Raw genomic sequence first — 19,389 nt, 5'->3', positions numbered from 1 at the left:
TAGAAAGAGACCCATCGAATGTATTGCACTAAGACTCCTTATCTACATGGCAAGCAAGTACTTCGGCGTAGCAGAGAACTTCTGGTAACCCTTGATGACCTTGTTCACCGATTCCAAAAAGTCCTTTTCGGTAGCGAGCTATCAAGAATGGGTCGTCGATGTAAACGTGAGCCCGCCACGTCCATAGTCAAGCCACTTCCCTTCGTGGATGCCTTACCTTCCGTCGTCCTCTGATGGCGTACATGCCGGCTTCCGTGCATACACTGCGCAATTCAGCACCTTTTGAATCGCAACCAGAAATCTTAGCTTTATAATCACTCGGGCAAAACGGAAATAGCAGGTACCCACCAGTAGCATTCGGGCACAGCCTAGCAATCAGCTCATATCGAATGTCACGTTCCACACTCATGCTGCGAGCATGGATCTTCAAGATGTGCGCTCGTCCCTCCAAGTCAGGCAGGTTGAACTCTACTTTACGATCCAGACGTCCAGGTCGCATGAGAGCCGGGTCCAGTGTGTCGGGCCTTTTCGAGAATCAGTTAGAGCTTGACCCGTGTCCAGTTCCCACCACCGATTTACGTACCTGTTGGTGGCCATCAACACCTTGATGTTACCACGTGGGTCGAACCCATCCAGTTGGTTAATCAGCTCTAACATCGTTCGCTGCACTTCATTGTCGCCACCGGCACCGTCATCGAAACGAGCTCCTCCAATCGCGTCAACTTCATCAAAAAAAATGATGCAGGCTTTCTTTGTTCGTGCCATTTCAAAAAGCTCGCGGACCATTCGTGCGCCTTCACCGACATACCTGGAATGGGAGGAAGATGCGTTAGTCCCTGTATGGAGTGAGGATATTCGAGTCCTTCGGCAACACATACTTCTGAACAAGCTCGGAACCAATGACACGGATAAACGTTGCGTCGGTACGATTGGCAACTGCACGTGCGGAGAGCGTTTTTCCCGTCCCGGGAGGGCCATACAGCAAGACACCCTTTGGAGGGTCGATACCAAGGTTGACAAATCGCTCAGGCTGCAACATGTCACATTTAGAGACCATTCCCAAACGTGAATGGCCCATCCATGAAACTCACCTGCAGTAGAGGCATTTCGACTACTTCACGGAGCTTCTCAATCTGCTCCTTGCACCCACCAACATCAGCATACGTGATGTCTGGTTTATCCTCAACCTGCATCATAGTCACTGTAGGGTCGATACGTGGTGGTAATGGGATCTGAATCTGGTATTTGGTCCGGTCCACTCTGTTCAGAAGTTTTCAGTACGTTGGTAGATTTTCCCAGCTTGGTCGATATCGACGGCAGCTTACCCTACTCGCATGCCCTCTTCAACATCAGTGGGCGCAACCCGTTCCCCAAGTCCAACCACGAACTTTGCGATCTGCTTCACGTTGATGACATATTTTGCGTCCTCTCCTTCGCCTGCCTGGATGATCTTGGTGCAACGAGCGACCTAAATCCTTTCAATGTGAGCCCCTAGTTCACCCAATCTCACGATTCTTCAAAGCAATAGTTTTCCGCACCTGAAGAGGATGCTCCTCAGACATGCGTTGCTTGTCCGCAGGGATATCCCAAAGATTTGGCGGCGCTAAACCAGTGTCTGTTTCCTTCACTCCCATCTTTTCGTTGACCCGCTTCTGGACCTCCTTAATGTCCGTCTCTATCGCTTTCAGCTCTTTCGCATACGGTCCTTGTCCCTGTTTAATATGAACGAGGTGAACTCTCGATTTTCGTTCGAAACAGGAGTACCTTTGACGAGCGCTACGTACATATGTCTTCAAGATGGCGATGTCCCCCTCATCCAGCACTACAAAAAGAGAAGCATGACTGGTCAGAGTCAAAGCAACCTTCGCAGTAGTTTATTCAAGAAAGAGCAATCCAGCCCTTACCTTTGATCTTCTCCTTCTTGTCCTCATCGAGAGGAGAGTCATCTACAAGCCGACGCGGTTAGCCTGGAAGTTCAAATGGGCTGGAATGGACCACGGCCTACATTTTTCCCAGTCAGCTTTAGGAGGCATAGTTGCGTGGGCTCAGAGAAGGCGCTTCAGAGAGAAGATAACGGTGCAAGGCCGTGACGACGGGCCTTTCGATTATATATATGTTGTGTTTTAAGGGGGTTGCGGTGGTTCTCGCGGAATGTCAGCAGCTCGGGAAGGTTGGCTCGTCACCTAAGGAAAGGCTTTCTAGAGAGACGCGATCTGTCCTGTCTGTCTGTCTGTCCCGCTTCCCCCAATTCAGCAAAATCCAGTCGGACGCGTGAGGGGAAAGACCTTCCCCAACCGCAATGGCTACAAGGCAGGCGAGGAGGCTCGACAAGCTGTCCCTCGACGGTGACGCTGTGCGGAGGCCAGAGGACTGGGGCCAGCTGCTGCTCGCATTGCGTCAGAACGTACAGGTCTATAAGGTCCGCATAGTCTCAAAGGGACACAAGGAGTGGAGCGCAGGTGGGGACCCACTCTGACGAGAGGCATCTTGCGGTTTCCTACGCGTTTCTGCTCACGAACTCAACGTTCTGCCCCTTCCCACGAAGCCCATAGGAGCACGATCCAGTCTAGAGCCGATGCCGAAAAGCAAAAGAAAGTCAGTAAGGCTTTGCCCGCGTTGTTGGCGAACGAGAAGATCCCCAAGTACCTAGCCAGGTGAGTTCTCCGTTCAACAGGGGTTCGTATCGGTTTACGGTGGACTCATATCTCGTAGTTCCGTTAAAGGATGTCTCGTTGTCAACCCTGTATTGACGGAGCTGGAGCTGGCGGGAATCCCGTTTACCCTGAGTGCCTTGCAAACATTGGCCCAGGTTCGTTCCCCTCCTTTTTAAAGAGGCTTAATGTGTGCATAAGAATCTGACCCGCACAAACCTCAAAGGGTTTGCTACATGGACGGACATTACAGCAACTGTCATTAGCGCGATGTGGCATCGGCGATAAAGGCCTCTTCGGTATGTTCAAGATGCTACATTCCATCCAACATCTTCTAATCTGTCAATTCCAGCAATCGCAACATCGCTCAAATCCCTCCCTGCCCTCACCTCTCTCAACTTCGGCGATTGCTCTCTGACATGCTGGGGCGCCGCCGTCCTGCGCAACCTCCTGAATAGCAAGGCTGTGCGCCGTCAAGCCGCCATCTGGGAGTGTACATTGCGCGGCGGTCCATCAAAGCGCGATCATCGTCCTCGAGTGCGGACAACGTCAGCAAATGATGGAGGAGTTTCAGATCCGACTCCGGCTTTTGCTAGTGGACTGCCTAGTCCGATCAAACGGCTGACGCTGTGTCACAATCAGTTGGGCGATAATGGCGTCCATTATTTAATGGAAGCGCTTGTGGAGGAGATCGGATTGGAAGGTGGGAATTTTTGTCAGCATACCGGACAAGTTTTCGCTGCTTACTGTTTTTAATACGCAGCATTGGACCTTCAGTTCAATGGCATCTCAGGCATCGGTGCAGGCATCGTGCAACAAGTATTACATTTGAACAAGGAGCTGAAGATTGTGGATTTGGGCTCCAACGACGTTGGTGAGTAACGAAAAGGTGAAGCCCAGGCCACGATATACGCGGAAGGCAGCACTCATTCCAAGATTCTTCACAGAAAACGACACCCTCGACACCCTCTTCCGTTTTCTCCAGTCCAACGGAGGGCCGTCGCCAGATTATCTCGCCAGAAGCCCTCTGGATCCCTCTGGAAAGGTATTGCATACTCATTCTCTGGGCTTGACACCGCACTCCATCCTTACTCATTGCTTATGGTCGCATATGAGCGCAGCTCTCTCTCCAATACCTCGACCCTCTCGATCCACTGCGGAACACATACATCGCCCCGAAATCCCGCATCACGCCCAAGCCGCGGCCACGCGGGACGAAGAGCGGCGATGTCGGTTCGAAAGGTGCCCATTCAGGGAACAGCAATTCATTGCGCGAAAGGCCACCATTCAAAGTCGGCCCAGCAGCGGTTACAAAGTATGAGAGGCACTTGAACGACGCGAAACGACCCTCGAATAGGAAGAGTGAGTCGCTTGCGCACCCAAGATCGGCGGCACCCACTACGTCCCCGCATAGTGGGCGAAACGCTCCTCTACATACCTTGCAGGTCGATCTGGAGGCCGATCAACCCAATTTGCTCCGTCAAAACGCGATGTTGAGGCGACGGTTGAAAGATCTGGAGAGGGTCATTCTCGAAAGGAAAAACGATGATGCCGGCGATGCGCATGTCCGTGACTTGCGAAGTGGAAAGGAAACTCCGGTCGAGGAAGGGTATCAGGATTTTGGGAGGGCGAGCGTGGCTACCGTTCTTGACGAGGACAGACGACCGAGAGTCGAGCCACGAAAGAAGACAATGAACCAGCCAAGTATCACAGAACCAGTCGTATCACCTCCAGAAGCCCGACGGCAAGCACATCGCATTCCAGTTCAAACGGATACCACACCTCTGCCCCCATGCGAGCCAAAAAAACCCACCAGAAGCAAATCCCCACTGCCCACCTCCAATCCCCAACCACATTCCCATTCCGCCCCCACCCGCTCATCAAAGGCCCCACGACCAACAACCCCCCCAACGCCAAACCCGAGCCACCTCCAAAACGCCCACCTCCAAAACTCCACCTTGCAATCGCAACTCGCCACCCTTGTCGACATCATGCAGTCCTCACTACAAGGCTTCCACACACTACTGGACCGGATCGAGGATCGCGAGGAGAGACGGAGGGAGAGGGAGCGGAGGAGGCATCGGAAGAGGAAGGGGAGTCGGCGGAGGGATGGGGGTGGAGGTGTGGAAAGTGTGGGCAGTGAGGGGAGGGTGAGGAGCGGGTGGGATGGGGGGGATAGTAGTGAGGAAGGTGGATGATAGTGTTGGGAACAGAAGTTTGGAAGAGGGTGGGTGGAGGAGGGGTGGATGACTGTTTTGCTTTTGGCTTGCGTTCCTAAAAACCATGCGGACGTGTTATGGTCACACGCCGCATTTTCGAACAGACTATCCTGCTCCCTCTGGACTACGGACTGCAAAATCTTGAGATAAAAATATGAACCGGAAGAGACTCGTCAAATCCACAGACCCTATGTTGGATCCATTTTCCCTCGATAATCAGCTCTTTGAAAAAAAGTTTGGCACCAATGCCAAAAAAATACTGGGGACGCAGAACAACTGGCTCACCATGTGGCCCTCTGCTGGATCTGGAGTTGGTTCCAAGAGAAAGCAGAAGTAGAATAGCAGAAGACTACGCTCTGAGCGATGGGGCCGTAGCTGCTGTCACGCTCTGAGCGTCGCCGTCCTTGCATAACGCGTCGGAGCGACATTCGAAAGTCGTACTCGCGACCCACAATGGCAGATAACCCAACTCAGCTCTCATCTATTTACCTCTTCCTTCTCGTCCAAGACCTGCTCTCCTTTCATCCTATTTCATGATGCCAATTGGCAGTTTGGGTTGCGATCGTTGAATCCAAAGCCTTCATTGTAGATCCCGAGCTTTTCCAAATGTTTTGCAGAATGTTTTTCGAGTTTCTAGCATCCGCAGCCTCCCGTCGCTTGCGCGCCATGCCGTCTCCTTCCCTTCCGAATATGAAGAACGGGCTATGCTCTGGGCAATAGGACGTCTCGCGTCCTGGCTCAGGGGTATTGGTTGGGTATTGATTTCAGGAAAAAAAAGCCTTCTCATCAAGAATCAGAGAAGGGGGAGTGATGGGGAAGCCAAGAAACCACGATACAAATGGAGACTTCGGGGGGATGGAGAGGGAAGGGATATCGAGACGATGAGGTAACAAAAAAACGCGAGTTCCGAAAAGCAGTCTCGCACGCGTCGGTGTAGTGAATAGGTGTGAGAGAAGACATCGAAGTCGGTAGCAGTGATATGGTGGAACCAGAAAAAGCGTGTGTGGTGTGGAGTGCGAGGAGGGTTTGTGACAGAAAGCGAAAGATGCGTGCAAAAACGGTGTTGGGGACCAAAAAAGACAAAAAGAGGTGTATGCGATGATTTCCGAAAGACCGGGGGAAGCAGGTCTGAAAGGCGTGGGCAATGAGACGGATGGAGGAGTGGTATAAGGCAAAGTATCCTTGCCGAATGTGAGAGAAAAGCGCGAAACGAGTCTCAGGCAGTTCATCACCTGAAGCCCGCCCCAAAAGCGACATATCGTCCCTCGCCGGTGCCAAACCCTTCACTGACAACCACCACCTTCTCGTCGCCGTCGACCGCGCGGTGGGAGAAGACGACGCGGAGAGTCGGGCCGATGTAGACGCTTTTGGCGGTGCGGAAGATGGGGATGTGGATTGCGTAGCGGAGGTGTTGTTTTGCTGGCGACGGGGTGGTGGTTGTGGATGGAGTCGTGGAGGGGTGGATGGGTGGTTTGGCGTGGTGGGTGGGTGTCACGGAGGCGGAGTGCGGGCGCGGTGGTTTAGCTTCTGTGCTGTGGGGTGCAAGATGGGTATTCGTGGATTCAAAAGGGTCCTTGGAGTGGTGGCGAACTCCCGCTGCGGTTGTCGTAGTCGAAACTGACGCCGTACCGCTTTTCTGGTGGGAAATAGGCGTGCTAGGAACCGAACTCGTGCTTGTCCCAGGCGTGCCGGAGAACGAGTAAGATTTTTGCCTTAGGATCGTCTTACTGTTCGGCGGCATATCGCGGAAATCATACGGTAGCAAGAACAACTTGATGGCCGTGCGCGACGGGTTCTTGATCACGATCTGAAGCTGTCCTTTCGGCGGAATGCGGTATCCATCCCTTTTGGGTCGTCTTGGGTTGTCGCCGTTGTGACGATTCGACACACCAGCGACGTCGATCCCCATTGCATCCCTTGATGCTGCTTCTTGCAATGCATTGGCGCTGGCAGAAGCAGCAGCGGCAACGTCCACACATCCGACATAAGGTGTGACGCTCTCCTCTTCCCCAACCTCATAGTAGAACGCGTTGAACGGCGCAGACACATGCGGCGGGCACCTCAATCCCGGTGGGCACTTTCCATGACCCACAACCCCAATTTCAGCGAGGAACAGGATGGGTTTGGATGGTAAGGAGGACATCCGGCCGGTTAGAATGGATTCCTCGTAAGACCCGACCAGCGAGCCGTGCAGGTCCGATGGGGTTTTGATCAATGAGGCGGTGGGGGATATAGCTTGCGCGGCCGTGCTGATCATTGCCATTGTGGTGAAGAAATGGTCCCTGTCAAATGGGGAGGGGTTGAGCGGGATATTGATGGACCGGATGGTTGTGGTGGCTGATGGTGAGAGATCCATGCTTGAGCGGCGGGAACTGTGGTGGTGATGCGAATGATGGGCGGTGTGAGGATGTCCATGATGCGTCGATGATTGGTGAGCATGATGGGAATGGGTATTGCCGTGACGGTGATGTTGCCTGTGATGGTGGCGCTGACGATCTCCATGAAAATCCCGACGGCCATGGTCCGGCTGGTCTCCGCCAAGAGGAAAGTCGGCTTGAAGGGGAGGAATCACCAACTGAAGGTCAGGCCTAGGCTGCCGAGGATGCCTATCGAAAGTAGCTGATGTGAAAGGAGATGTTGCATTTAGATCAGTCATCATCTTGTCAGCAGGAGATGTGGCTGCTGCGTTAATTGACGACGTGAGGAGCGGCGGCATCGGGGGCATCGTCTGCCCAAATGGGATGCCAACGGGCCCGGATGACCCATTTGCATGAACATCTGAGACATATTCACGAGAGATGGATTCTCGATTGTGTGCCTCCGGCAATTTGAACGGATCTTCATGCATGTTCGAAGGCAAGAAGGGGGTCGAGGTATGTATACCATTGGAGCTGCAATTGCCTCCATTGGCGTCATTGCCACCCAGCCCGCTCGCGGAACTCGATTTTGCCCGCTCAAGGGAAGCTAGTTTCCACTGCGAGACCCGAGCAACGCGTTTCTGCATCGTTGGACTGGGAAAGGGACTTCCTAACGACGCAGAACTCCGTCGGGATCCGCTGACAGGTGCAGAAGCTGGGCGTGACGGCTTCACTTGATGAAACAGATCCTTATCCGTTGATTGCTGGATTCGTAGGGTATATGACGATTTAGCAACATGTGAAAAGTAACAGGGGAATGGAAAGACGGTGGTAATCGCAATCAAACCTGAGCGTTACTGTTGTCTGCAGCGGATTCCTTCGCCTTCATGAGTGGCTTCGTTGGGGACGCCTTGACCGGGCTTGTACCCAACCTGGACGATGTCAAGGTCGGAGTGACAAGCCCGCCAACGCTCGAGTCGTATACGACCGACAGATGCAATCTCCCTCGGTTGGTGGAGGCTGCTTTGAATTTGTACACTTTGAGCTTCGCAGACATGTCAAATGCGACGGGCACAAAAGCGGAGGGAGACGAGGGAGGGGATGACGAAGCTGCAGAGCTGTGGCAGGACCCAGTGCCAAAGTAGTCCGATGATTCCGATCTCCTGTAATTTGAAGTCATCCAGTCTTCTTCCACCGACGGCAATGTCGTTTGCGGCGACGACATGACAGAACCCAACCTGGACGACCGACCGGTGCCGGAGGAGTCATCTCCGCTGTCTCCACCGTTTGCGTCTGCCGCTTTCCCGAGAACTTTGAGAAGTGCCGAATGAATGTGCCCATTTTGGTCAAAGCTCGGCGAAAACGAGCATCCATCCGCCGTGGAAACGCAGTATCTGAGATCCCGCTTCTCGAGTTGCACGCTATCCGCCAGAATAGCGTGCAAAGGCATCAGCCGGATATATGAATACAGCGATTGCACCAAAAGCATGAGGTCCGTCAAGTCCGCTTTCTTCAAAGAGAACCTTTCTTCGTGAGGCTTCGCCAAGTCCGGGAAAGACTCATGGGAAATGACCCATCTCTCCAGAAGCACTTTCGTATCGTTTATGAAGATATCCAGGTTGACGGGCATGGTATTCCGCCAGAAGTCAGTATGTCCAAGAAGAGCATTGCCGTCGATATATGCCAACTGTTCGCGGAAGTTTGCTGATGGAGCGGGAGGCTGCAGCTGGTCGAGAGGGCCAATCCTTGACCTCAAAACTACGTGGGTCATCTTCGTTATGAATTCCACAACCTTCTTATGAAGGCTCTGCTCGTCGTTGACTTCGGTCATAAAAGGGCCGGGGGACCAGGCTGCAAAGCTTGGGGGCTGCATGTCGAGAGCTGTGGTGGCGGAGTCCGACGCATTGTGCTTGAGGTTCGATGTTGAGCCTTTCAAGAGTGCGCCGGGATTGGCAGGTGGCTCGTCTGTCGCCATTTGCCCCATCGCTTACGAGGGGTTTCCGACCTTCACTTCCGACTTCAAGGAAGTGTCACGATGGAAGACCCGGAAAATGCCAGGTGAGGCCCAGGTGAGGCCAACGGGAAAAGCGCTATGGAAGTAGACGTGGCAAGCTCGACTAACTTGCAAGCGACTTTGCTTGTAATAACCACGAGCGGTTTTTTATTCCAGTGCAAGAGAGAAAAACTGTTGGGGGTCCTTGAATTGGTATCCCAGAACAATTTCAGAGTTTTGAGGTGGTCCAAAAATACTGGAAGCTCTGTAGGTGAGTAAGCCTTGTAAGCTTGAGCATGTTTTTGGCACGGGTGTGCTTTTGGAACTTTTTTGACGGTGACTCTGCGGTGACTTCCTCTCTTTCTTGACCGACTCGGGCTCCAAGGGCTTCGTAATCCTCCCCACAGTCCCCAGAAGAGTCACCATGACACAACCACCGCCCGCCAACTCCCCTCCGAAACGTCGTTCCGTTGACTGCTTATGCATTTACTAGCATTCATTAATGGAGCGTCTTGCTCCCCTTTCTCGCCGTATCTCCTTCGTCTGTGGCTCCAAAGCAAGCCTGGAGGTTCGAAGTGGTGTATATCTAGATGAGAGTATGGCTATTGGCATATGTATGGCGGCCATTGCAGCCTGCATGCAGGCATGAGGAGAAACTGGATTTGGGCATTTGCCGTGTGGGCATGAAAGGACGGACGGTGATGAGTCCGTGGTAACGGGGCTTCACAGCCTTCGCGCGTTGCTCTAATATACTCGCCGCACATATAGGGTGCACAAACAATTATGATTGTGATGAAATTCAAGCTGCCACTAATAATGGTGTCACAGAAAACACCCCCCGAGTGCGCCGATCATCCGGACAGGATAAAATCCATGTCCCCCAGAACCCAGTGTTCCGGCAGCCTGGTCGCGCTATTCAAAAAAAAGTTTGGCCTTCATCAAGCTTCTCGGCTGATTATCTGCCCGATTTCGCGCCGTCAGTTTAGGGGGGGGGGCAACACACAAAATCGTAAGGAATTGTTGTACCAGTATACGGGGGGCGAGCCCTTTTGCTGCTGTGAAGGCTTTGGAATTCCCATCCCACGGGCCATCATCTCATCAGCCTTGAGAGCGCAATCACCGAACTGGCAGTCGGTGCCCTCACTCTGACTCCATACGACGCTGGTGGTTATTTGCTGGATCCACAACTTTTGGCTGCCTGTCGCCCCCCCTCCGGCCCGTTACAAACTTTTACTTAGGCCCTCGTATTATCCCCCCCCAGAGAGACGGAAAACATACACCACCCGCTTCCTTCCTCGCCCGTAATCCCCCACCACCCTTACTCTTTCGTCGGCTGCAACACACTGAACCCTGCCCCCCGAAAGAGTGGTTGTTTGGCTAGCTATCCTCAGTGTCTGTGCCCTTCGCTTCCTCAGGAGGCCATCCACAAGTCTCTTTGCCGTCCTCCTTCCGTCGCTCGAGCGAGAGTAATCCGTGAGACCAGCTAGTCCGTCAACCGTCGTTAAAGAAAGTTCCGGTATGTACTCTGTGCCTCCCCTCCGGTTCTCTTTTCCCTTTGCACCACCTACTGGCAGAGATGGAGCGGTTGGCGGCCCTCGCCACCATTTCCGCAGAATCCCAGTCTTTTTCTCACGTTGCACTGGCTCGCAGCTTTGCGCTTTTACTCCCACGCCGCCCACTCACACAGCTTACCACCGGCCTTACCACAGAGTCTACTCATCAGCCGTAGTTTCCATCCAATATTCGAGAAGCTTAGTAAGTGTCCCGCTCTAGCTAGCCTTTCACCATAATACCTTATCTCTTCTGCGCCTTACTGACCTTTCTGTGTTTCCCTTTGGCAGAAATATGTCAGCATATCAGTATTGGAACTATCCTGCGGAGTCCGGCTCATCGTCGAACCCTCCAAGAGCGCCTTACCCTCCTCACCACATGGGCGGAGAGGGGCACAGCCAGCCGCTGCCTCCACCTCCTCCACCCTCGGGCCCGTCGTCGGCTCCATATCAGTACCCTCCTCAGCCTGCTCATGGACAGGCACCACAGCCGTACCACAATTCTGCCTACTATTCCGCACAGAATTACCCTATGCAAGGCGGACAGGTACGAGAGGTTCATGTCGCTCCTTACGCTTGTTGCCGTTTAGCTTTCGGCTAAATTCTTTGTTAACGTCCCTTCAGCATCAGGCTCCGCACCAGGCTCCGCATCCGACAGCTTCTGCGAGTACCGGCCATATCGCTCATACATCTGCATATGAGTCATCAAGACACGGCCCTGCAGCGCAATATGCACCAGGCCCTCCTCCTCCGATGGGACCGCCATCATACACTGCTCCTTCGTCTCACCATGGAAGCCATGTCACCATGGCACCAATAGCATCTGGATCTCATCACTCTGCGCCACCCAAAAACAGCCATGTAAGCATGCGACATTGTATTCTCATTGTTTTCGGGACTACCATCTCAACGTCACATACCCTCTTCTAGAAACTCCCATCGTTGGCAGCTGCATTGGCTGGTCATGATCAGTCGTTCGCCTCGCCGCCGCCCACACCACCACCCGCGCAAACACTCCCGTCCATTCAAAGCCTACACGCCACCATCTCTGGCATGAACCCCTATGATCCTCAGTTCAACAGCATGGGCCGAATCGACTATGCCCATCAGGATGGCCGTGAGACCATGTCGCTAGATCGGCCTCGGATGCACAGCGGCGAGAGCTCCTCTGCCCATGAACAACAGTCGCACATGTCTGCCAGAGATTACCAGTATGGCTCAAACCATGGGCCGGCATCACAACCTCGTGAGATCCCTCGCGGCGGCTCTTCGTACTATCAACCTCGTCATCCTTACTCCGTCTCCCATGATGCGACCACCTCTCCTTCTCACTTGAAAGAGGGTAGATATCAGTCTTACCCGGAACATACACGGAGAGCAAGCCCTTCCGATATGGAAGCCACGTATGCGGAGCCCGAGCGAGACGTGAAAATGGATACCGACATGGCACCGATTCCCGAGCGGTCTGCGGCGCCTTCCAAGGGTCGGCGAGGCAACCGGACGTCATCTGGCTCTGCCCCGCTGGAAGCATCAGCCCCTCCTCCACCCTCAAAGAAGTCGCACCCACGCAAACGCTCAATAATGATGGTGGAGGACGAGTCAGTCGCTGGCAAGCAGGCCTCCGTATCCATCAACGCCGCAGGAGTCAAAACTTACGAGTGTCCGACATGCCACAAGACCTACAAGCACGCCAACTGTCTTCACAAGCACAAGTGGGAGCACACCGAGTACTGGGCCTTCGCTTCACAATTCTCGATGAGCAAACATCAACAAGTGCAATTGCTCGAAGCTGCTAGTATCCTGGTTGCACTGGGTCAGGGCAACGCGCCTGCGTCCGATGGCCAACCTTCCAAGAGCGGAAACGTCGGTGGCGGCGATATGCTCCGTGAAGGAGCCGAAGTTGAGGAATTTGACCGCGGCGGTGTGGAAGCGTCAAGCAGCGGTGGCAGACGGGTCAAGCGGGAGAAGTTGGCACGAGACAGCAAAGGATCGCAGGGACCGATCGAGGTTGAGGGTTAGAAGCGTCGGAGGAGCGAAGCGATGCATGCGCTCGATGCCTTGACAACCAATGTTCGGATTGGACGACAAAGCGGGCAGCTGGGCGAGGCATCATATTTGTACACGAGTATTGTCCCCAAATTTTGCAGGAGGGTACGGGAGAAGCATCGGCTGGAGGAAAGGGTGACTGAACCGACTTATCAATCTGTCCCGACCGAACGTTCCCGTTCGTTTTTTTCTCTTCGGTAGGGATGCATATGATCCCTTCTCTTTAGTTTACGATCAACCCATGTGTGATTTATGCGATATCGCTTTCGATTTATATGAGTCTGTCATCATATCTTTACTTTTTTTGTTTCTGCATGTCGGTCTTTTGGATGAGAATCAAAATGTAAAAAAAAAACGTTCTCAACTGGATCTCGGTGAAATGGGGAAGATCAGCGGGATAAGTGGGAATTTGCGCCTTGTTGTATAACGACTGCGCAAATGGCGAGGCCAACATGTTCCGATCTCATGTTTCATCTTCTATGTATGATGTCATGTCATATGAGCGGTGTAAAGAGGCTTGATGCGGCGAGAATCTCGATCTAGGCAGGACAATGCACGTGACCTCACGCTCTTGGTCAATGTGTAGAAGCCTAGGCTCTATTCTGCGAGGTGCAGCACACCATCTTTACAATCTACTGCACGGAGTCGGCGAAATAGTTGCAGTATATTCAGAGCGACGCCCGGGCCCTCTTTCCCGATGCAAGAGCTGGGCAAGTCTGAAGTCCGAGCCAAGAGAGTCAGAAACCTTTTTTTGCACTCGACTGCGAAAAACAAATAGAACCATCCCGACGACAATGACAGTTATGGACGGCATACTGAACTATCTCGTGCGAGGGCAGCCTGCTGTGAAGGCAGAGGAGGACCGCACGAGGAACGAGGAGATGACGTATGGCACTCAAGATACAGGGTCCGCACTTTTTCAGCAGTCGTGCTGGAACGAACTGACGGGGCGAGCGGTGTCTCGGCAAGCAAGGCAGAACTATTGCGATACCTTCGCCCGCTGATCGAAGACAGCGTGCTGAGTTTGTTCGAAGGAAGATGGGCGGAGGAAATCGTTGGGCGAACCATCAACTATCGTTGAGTATGCTTCATCCTAGCCTATCGGCCAACTTGGGCGGATGTTGTCGCTGGGTCAGCGGTGTCGGATGGAGCACACTGACTGAGGTTGTCACATTGGATAACGTTGGCATGGTGTGTTGCTGATTCATTGAGGCCTCGGCAGCCATTCAATGGTTTTCGGATATCTAAACCGCATACGGAGACCACTTCGTCGTTTTGATGCACGCTACCCAGACGCGCTCCCTCGAATGTTTCGCCCCAGCTAGGTGTAGTGCTTCAAGCGTGTGCAGCGATTTTCTCCACCGGCAGAGCGTTCTACGCAACGCGAATTCGCATTCAGCTGGTCGAAGCGAAACTTGCAAAGCGGTTGTGCGGTGGTCGTGTGTTGCCGAAGACGTTTTTGGATACCTTCCGCATGCACGTGTTTGAAGCGGCAAACCGTACCTGGCATGAATTCTGCCTTTATAACTTCAATCAGCACAAGGCCGATCTGCACGCGAACACTAAGGAGGAACGATGTGATATACGGTCCGATTTGTGGCTCGCGAACGACGGTGGACGACCCCGCCGATACTCTGATCTTGGCTGGCTGGACAGGCATGCACATCGCCTTCGCCTGGCGATGTTTGCTACCAGTACGCATTTGTGAATGATACTGACGAATTCGTTGCGAGGGTTTTGGGATGCAACGTGGCTTTTGCATATCTACGTAGGATCCGCTTGTTTCATTCCAAGATCTTCACAGTTGATTCATGGGCGCAGGCTTGTGGTCTTGTGGTCAATGTTATCGCGACGAGATGGATATGTGTATACGAGCGCCTGGCATTCCAATCGGCATTTCAAACGGCGTCACCCCCAAGCTTTGTAGCAGACATCGGCCTCGGCCGAGAGCTATGGAGTATGGATTCTGGGTCTGATTTCCCGACTTGCAATGAATTCGAAGTGAACAAGCTCATTCCGTCCCGTTGGGTTTTCCGCCCGAGGGTTTCTTCTCCTGCTCCATGGCTGGCGCAGCGGCCCCTATCTAGCAATACCTTTACCGCCTCGAACTCCGTCTATATTTCATTGTTCCTCTACCCGCTTCAATGCGTAGCAGAAGGGTTCCTAGTACCTACTCTGTCCTTGGTGACTGCTCGAGTGGTTTTCAGACGGCTGAGTTTCCCGTCTCCGTCCCGAAAGACGAAAGCGCTGAGGCTCGCCGAAAGTCGAAAGTCGCTATTGTGAGTTACAGGTGGTTGCTTGCTTGAATGAGAAGCGTGTGCTCCTTGGCGGTGCTGCTTGTAACGACGAGTGAATGACGAGTAGATAACCCCCGTGACAGCGCACATCTTTGTTTCTCCGTGGTGCTTCCGACATCGAATAGTCACTGAGTTGAGCAATGTCCAGCGACGTCCGACCGCCGACCTCCAACGGCGTATGAGGAGACGCCGTTGTTGGTCCGTGTGCGGATGGCTTTAGGGCCGTGATGGCGGTGGTGGCGATGGAAGTGTGGGAAAGTCAAACCAGTCCGAAGGCCAAACCCGTCTCGAGATCGAACCTGTCAACTTGTCAAGCCGCGTCGTCGTCGCCCATCACCTCACAAGTTCACAACCCACTTTCTATCACTTTCCCTCAAACACATTTCTGTCCCGAAAAACACAACCGCCACCATGCTGATCAAGGTCAAGGTAAGCAAACAAAGACCATGGGCCCTTCAAGCCTTCACCGAGCCGACAACACGGAAGCGGCGCTGATCCCCTTTTCGTTGCTTGCAGACACTCACCGGCAAGGAGGTAAGCTGAGCACGACTGGGTTCGAGGGCACCACGGTGGCCAAGTCCGACGTTTCGAACGAAATAAAATATTCACTTAATCTATGACGGTTTCCTTGTTGACAGATTGAGATTGATATCGAGCCAAATGACAAGGTATCTTGTTGGTACATTTGTTTGAGCTTGTGTGGACGTGCCTTTACTGACCAGGGGAATCGGCAGATCACCCGAATCAAGGAGCGCGTAGAAGAGAAGGAAGGCATCCCGCCGGCGCAACAGCGTTTGATTTTCGGAGGAAAGCAGATGTACGTTTTCGGGGAGAGAGCGCCCTCCTATTTCTTCAATGCCTCGCCGCGAATGCTTGCCACTGACTCCAAACTATGTTACAGGGCCGACGATAAATCCGCCTCAGACTACACAATAGAAGCAGGATCTGTGCTACACTTGGTGCTAGCCCTACGTGGGGGGGCCTGCTGAAAAGCGGAAAACATTATACATTCGTCGTGACTGGGGAGATATGTGCAGGCTGGGGTCGCGCGCGACGCAAGTCGCAGAGCAAAGGCGGGAGGGGCTGGGTTTCGAAACGGGAGCCCCAATCCAATGTGTTTCTATTTACATAGAGGCGTCAACTCCGACACCATTTGTGTGTTGTTGAGCTTTGCGAAAACGTCTCGTAACCGTGAATAGAATCGGGGGCTGTGCAACGAGGAAAGGCGGAAGTAGGATCAATGTCAACCACGGAGAGTGGAATTTGAGTCACCAACGAACGGTCTTACTCGATAGGCGTTTGGGATTGCTGATATTGTTTCGTGAAGTACGCTATCGCAGCATCGAAATAGTTCAAGAACTTCGGTCGAGTGGCCATCCCCATCTCGTCGATCAGCCAGCTGGTTGGCATCAGTTGCGAAATCTGTGCGGATGATCATGTGAGCAAATGTGCACCTTGCTGGGAAGTGCGATCGGTCCATACCTTCTCGATCTTCACCAAAGTGTCCACTTCAAGTGATGACCGGAGGATGGGAACAAGCTGTCGATTGAGCATCAAATCGACGACCAATGACTGGAAGAACATCCGCGAGAGCCGTGTCCATCGCATCATGTTTGCAAACAACTAGGGAGAATGTAGTCTATGAGCTGAATATGTCGGCGCGGCATTCAGCATCATCAAAAGCGCACCTTATATGACGTCCAATACCAATGTGTCTTGGACTCGATCGCTTCTTGCGTAACAGGGCGCTGCGTGGCCGTGAAGAAGTTATACCGATCACATATCCGGGTTGTGACGTCCTGGAATCGCTTCTCAATTGTCGCTAACAATCCCTGCCAACCTTGGAAGTTAGATCCCATACGTTTGTGGCCCCAAAGATGAGCGACGTATGTACCTTGAAGGCTTCATTACTGGTTTCCACGTAATCCAGGCACTGATTCACAGCCAGTAAGAGCGCCGAGGTCTCCTCGTCCGAGTATGGGTCGTACGTGCGCACAGCAAGCTGCAGCCGTGGTATTATGACTTTTGCGACTATCCGCGATAGGACGTCCGTATCCGGATTGCTCCCGTCGTGCATGTCGTTTGTGCTTATCCCGTAGTCGTGTAGTGTATGATGCCATTGCATGTCCTCGAAACCGGGCGATGACTGTTCAACGTAAGAGAGAGTCAGCTCACCATACTCGGATATTGGGATACTGCATGAGCCCACCTTTGACAGATCCCACGCCAGGAACTCATGCCGTACAAACAGCTCAACGATGCCAGGAATACTCAGCGCACCATATGCCTCATCGTATTCCTTGGCGTACTTTGCTTTCCAAGTCTCGAACTTTTGCTTGATCATGCGCAACGAGCGAAACTCATGGCCGACATCTTCGAACATGCGGGATTTGCCTTCTTCTACTCTGGCTGGCATCCAAAGATCAGTGCCAATTCCATAATGGCTACTGTGACACAGGCATAACACACCTTTGATCTCATGCATTTCGTCCTCCGTCAGCGTCTCACTGGATTCCGAGTCGTTGTCTGTCTCCATTGGCTCCGGCGGTGGAGCATGCCAATTCATGAAACTCGAAAACCAATGATCCTGAGTGATCTGTCGTCGTTCATGTGCTAGCCGTGTGCGGGCAGACAGGAGCTTCGAGTATTCCTTCTCTAGCGATTCCAACTCAGGAAACTACAAGACGAACATTAGTGACGCTTGCAAAGTGAATCCGATGGCGCCTTCCACAGTACCTTCGCATCAAGGAACTCCGCCAGATCCCCAATATACGTTCTTAGATCGTTGAAGTAGTCGTACCGATCCGAAGACTGCTTGAGATCAGATTCCAGCGCGGTTGCTTTTGATGCTGATTTGGTCAACTCTGATTCAGTCATTGCCAGTTGATTGGTGTGCTGTGCATGTGCTGTTTCCAGTTCTTGCAGATTTGCGGCAAGTCGGGCCGACACGGAGATGAGGGGTATAACTGGTGCAACAATAGGGACTATGGATTTCCATTAGTCTATGGTTCAAATGTTGGGCGCAGTACGTAGAAGAACCTACTCTTCGTGAGTTTGGGTTGTTGTGACGCTGTTGGGACCTTTGCGGTATTGTGCGTTGTGCGCTTCTTTCCTTTCCGGATCTGCTCCTTCTCCCATCGTTCGAGCTCCTCATCTTCTTGGTCGTCCTCTTGTCTGTAACAAGTCACGGGACGGGCGTCAGTTGACTGAACTTGGCGTATCACTTTGAGATCGTCACTCACGCTTCTATCAAGTTCCCTTCGAACTCGTTCTTCCGGCGCTCCTCCTCTTCCTTGACGGCCGCGCTACCAAATGTAAGCCGATCGCGCTCGTAATCTTCAAACGCTTCTGGTCCTTCATCCTCGTCGTCTTCGTTGACCAGCCGAGATTCTCGGGTCAGGATTTGTCCAACCTACACCGAGTTCCGTTTCGCACGTGAGTGGGGCGGCCAGGACGCGTTGGGCTGATGAAGAAACCCGTACCTCTCTGGAATTCGATGATAGCGCTATGAAGTTCGAAGTTGTCTCGCTACTGTCATTCGTCTCATTGACACCACTGATCGCCCCTGCCCTCTTCTGCTCTCTCAGCGTTCTCGCCGCGTGAATAGCAGCAGCATCAGGGATCACGGCATCCGCGCCTAAGGCAGGCAGCGCCGCTCCTGAGAAAAGGTCTGACGTCTGCGTGGCCCGTGGCGGTGCAGTCGTCTGGCTTTCCCTCATCTCCCGCAGGCTCTCGGCAGAGTAATCTCCAACGGCGGAGTGAGAGTTGTGCTCCTCGCGTTCGGGCACTAGATCACGATTCAGCTTCGCTTTCGCCATCCTTTTGCTCGCGGCTGACTTTTTGATCGTGAAGTCTCCATCTCCCTGCGTAATTTTAGGACCGTGACTTGAGTATTCCTCAAACAATCGGCGCAAATCGATTTCACTGCCCCCACCCACCTCCTCGTCCTCTCCAAAACTCAACGCAAACTTCTTCCCCTTGGATTTCGTTGACTTTGACGATTTCTTGCCGCCGTTCATAGACATCGCCTTTGTGCTTCGCTCCAACTCGTCGTCGGCGACAGCGGCCTGCTCCTTCTCTCCCACACCCTCCTCGCCCCGCGTGTTCTCAACATTATCGTCATCGTCGTCGTTGACCTGTATCTTCTTTCGCAGCGCTTTGGCGTTTGTTCTTCTTAACGAACCGAAACTCATTACTTATTTTTGGTCACAGCAAACGAAAGCTATCAGAGATCTACTGAGCGCTGTTGCTTGTTATTGCGTCAATGTCGTAAGTA

At 52.9% G+C, this 19,389-nt stretch overlaps 7 protein-coding genes across 7 annotated transcripts; 3 read left to right on the top strand and 4 right to left on the bottom strand.

Annotated features, from left to right (window-relative positions):
* Window positions 1-117: 117 nt before the first annotated feature.
* EV422DRAFT_513030 (P-loop containing nucleoside triphosphate hydrolase protein) lies at window positions 118-2,177 on the bottom strand. Its single transcript, XM_053069124.1, has 10 exons — window positions 2,006-2,177; window positions 1,905-1,946; window positions 1,785-1,822; window positions 1,539-1,712; window positions 1,326-1,468; window positions 1,092-1,260; window positions 879-1,030; window positions 584-808; window positions 349-524; window positions 118-279 (listed from the first exon to the last, which is right to left on the bottom strand). The coding sequence occupies exons 1-10, from the start codon at window positions 2,031-2,033 to the stop codon at window positions 188-190; spliced, it is 1,239 nt and encodes a 412-aa protein (XP_052930455.1). The 5' UTR covers window positions 2,034-2,177; the 3' UTR covers window positions 118-187.
* A 122-nt stretch (window positions 2,178-2,299) lies between these two features.
* On the top strand, window positions 2,300-5,193 carry EV422DRAFT_594297 (uncharacterized protein; the record flags this gene model as incomplete). Its single annotated transcript, XM_053073579.1, has 8 exons — window positions 2,300-2,459; window positions 2,546-2,654; window positions 2,713-2,809; window positions 2,878-2,950; window positions 3,004-3,354; window positions 3,415-3,525; window positions 3,599-3,696; window positions 3,773-5,193. 8 exons carry the CDS (start codon window positions 2,300-2,302, stop codon window positions 4,847-4,849), a joined length of 2,076 nt encoding a protein of 691 aa, XP_052930454.1. The 3' UTR covers window positions 4,850-5,193.
* A 905-nt stretch (window positions 5,194-6,098) lies between these two features.
* EV422DRAFT_502898 (uncharacterized protein) lies at window positions 6,099-7,133 on the bottom strand (the record flags this gene model as incomplete). Its single annotated transcript, XM_053068307.1, has 1 exon — window positions 6,099-7,133. One exon carries the CDS (start codon window positions 7,131-7,133, stop codon window positions 6,099-6,101), a length of 1,035 nt encoding a protein of 344 aa, XP_052930453.1.
* An 838-nt stretch (window positions 7,134-7,971) lies between these two features.
* Window positions 7,972-9,525, bottom strand: EV422DRAFT_31380 (uncharacterized protein). Its single transcript, XM_053066212.1, has one exon. The coding sequence runs from the start codon at window positions 9,209-9,211 to the stop codon at window positions 8,069-8,071; it is 1,143 nt and encodes a 380-aa protein (XP_052930452.1). The 5' UTR covers window positions 9,212-9,525; the 3' UTR covers window positions 7,972-8,068.
* A 2,052-nt stretch (window positions 9,526-11,577) lies between these two features.
* Window positions 11,578-12,789, top strand: EV422DRAFT_563290 (uncharacterized protein; the record flags this gene model as incomplete). Its single annotated transcript, XM_053072050.1, has 2 exons — window positions 11,578-11,631; window positions 11,701-12,789. The coding sequence occupies 2 exons, from the start codon at window positions 11,578-11,580 to the stop codon at window positions 12,787-12,789; spliced, it is 1,143 nt and encodes a 380-aa protein (XP_052930451.1).
* A 2,523-nt stretch (window positions 12,790-15,312) lies between these two features.
* Window positions 15,313-16,325, top strand: EV422DRAFT_30654 (ubiquitin-like protein modifier Ned8). The gene is made up of 5 exons (XM_053066144.1): window positions 15,313-15,542; window positions 15,630-15,647; window positions 15,752-15,781; window positions 15,848-15,930; window positions 16,015-16,325. Exons 1-5 carry the CDS (start codon window positions 15,525-15,527, stop codon window positions 16,100-16,102), a joined length of 237 nt encoding a protein of 78 aa, XP_052930450.1. The 5' UTR covers window positions 15,313-15,524; the 3' UTR covers window positions 16,103-16,325.
* Window positions 16,326-16,397: 72 nt separating this feature from the next.
* On the bottom strand, window positions 16,398-19,306 carry EV422DRAFT_502895 (nineteen complex-related protein 2-domain-containing protein; the record flags this gene model as incomplete). The annotated part of the gene is made up of 10 exons (XM_053068306.1): window positions 16,398-16,535; window positions 16,596-16,736; window positions 16,802-16,945; window positions 17,008-17,259; window positions 17,323-17,522; window positions 17,583-17,790; window positions 17,850-18,097; window positions 18,157-18,287; window positions 18,356-18,525; window positions 18,596-19,306. The coding sequence occupies 10 exons, from the start codon at window positions 19,304-19,306 to the stop codon at window positions 16,398-16,400; spliced, it is 2,343 nt and encodes a 780-aa protein (XP_052930449.1).
* Window positions 19,307-19,389: the final 83 nt, after the last annotated feature.

This window comes from Fimicolochytrium jonesii, assembly GCF_025526975.1.
Source record: "Fimicolochytrium jonesii strain JEL569 chromosome Unknown EV422scaffold_1, whole genome shotgun sequence".
Taxonomy (NCBI): Eukaryota; Fungi; Chytridiomycota; class Chytridiomycetes; order Spizellomycetales; family Powellomycetaceae; genus Fimicolochytrium; species Fimicolochytrium jonesii.
The sequence above is the reverse complement of the archived record's forward strand: the minus strand, read 5'-3'. Positions and strand labels throughout refer to the sequence as shown.

Excerpts from the sequence above, each read along its gene's own strand:
- EV422DRAFT_30654 (XM_053066144.1), top strand. Across the intron at positions 15,782-15,847 it reads ATATCGAGCCAAATGACAAG|ATCACCCGAATCAAGGAGCG; the intron begins GTATCTTGTTGG and ends GGGAATCGGCAG. Across the intron at positions 15,931-16,014 it reads ATTTTCGGAGGAAAGCAGAT|GGCCGACGATAAATCCGCCT; the intron begins GTACGTTTTCGG and ends ACTATGTTACAG.
- EV422DRAFT_31380 (XM_053066212.1), bottom strand. The coding sequence starts at position 9,211 with ATGGGGCAAATGGCGACAGACGAGCCACCTGCCAATCCCGGCGCACTC.
- EV422DRAFT_513030 (XM_053069124.1), bottom strand. The coding sequence starts at position 2,033 with ATGCCTCCTAAAGCTGACTGGGAAAAAT. Across the intron at positions 1,823-1,904 it reads CAAGAAGGAGAAGATCAAAG|TGCTGGATGAGGGGGACATC; the intron begins GTAAGGGCTGGA and ends CTCTTTTTGTAG. Across the intron at positions 1,261-1,325 it reads GAAGAGGGCATGCGAGTAGG|AGTGGACCGGACCAAATACC; the intron begins GTAAGCTGCCGT and ends ACTTCTGAACAG.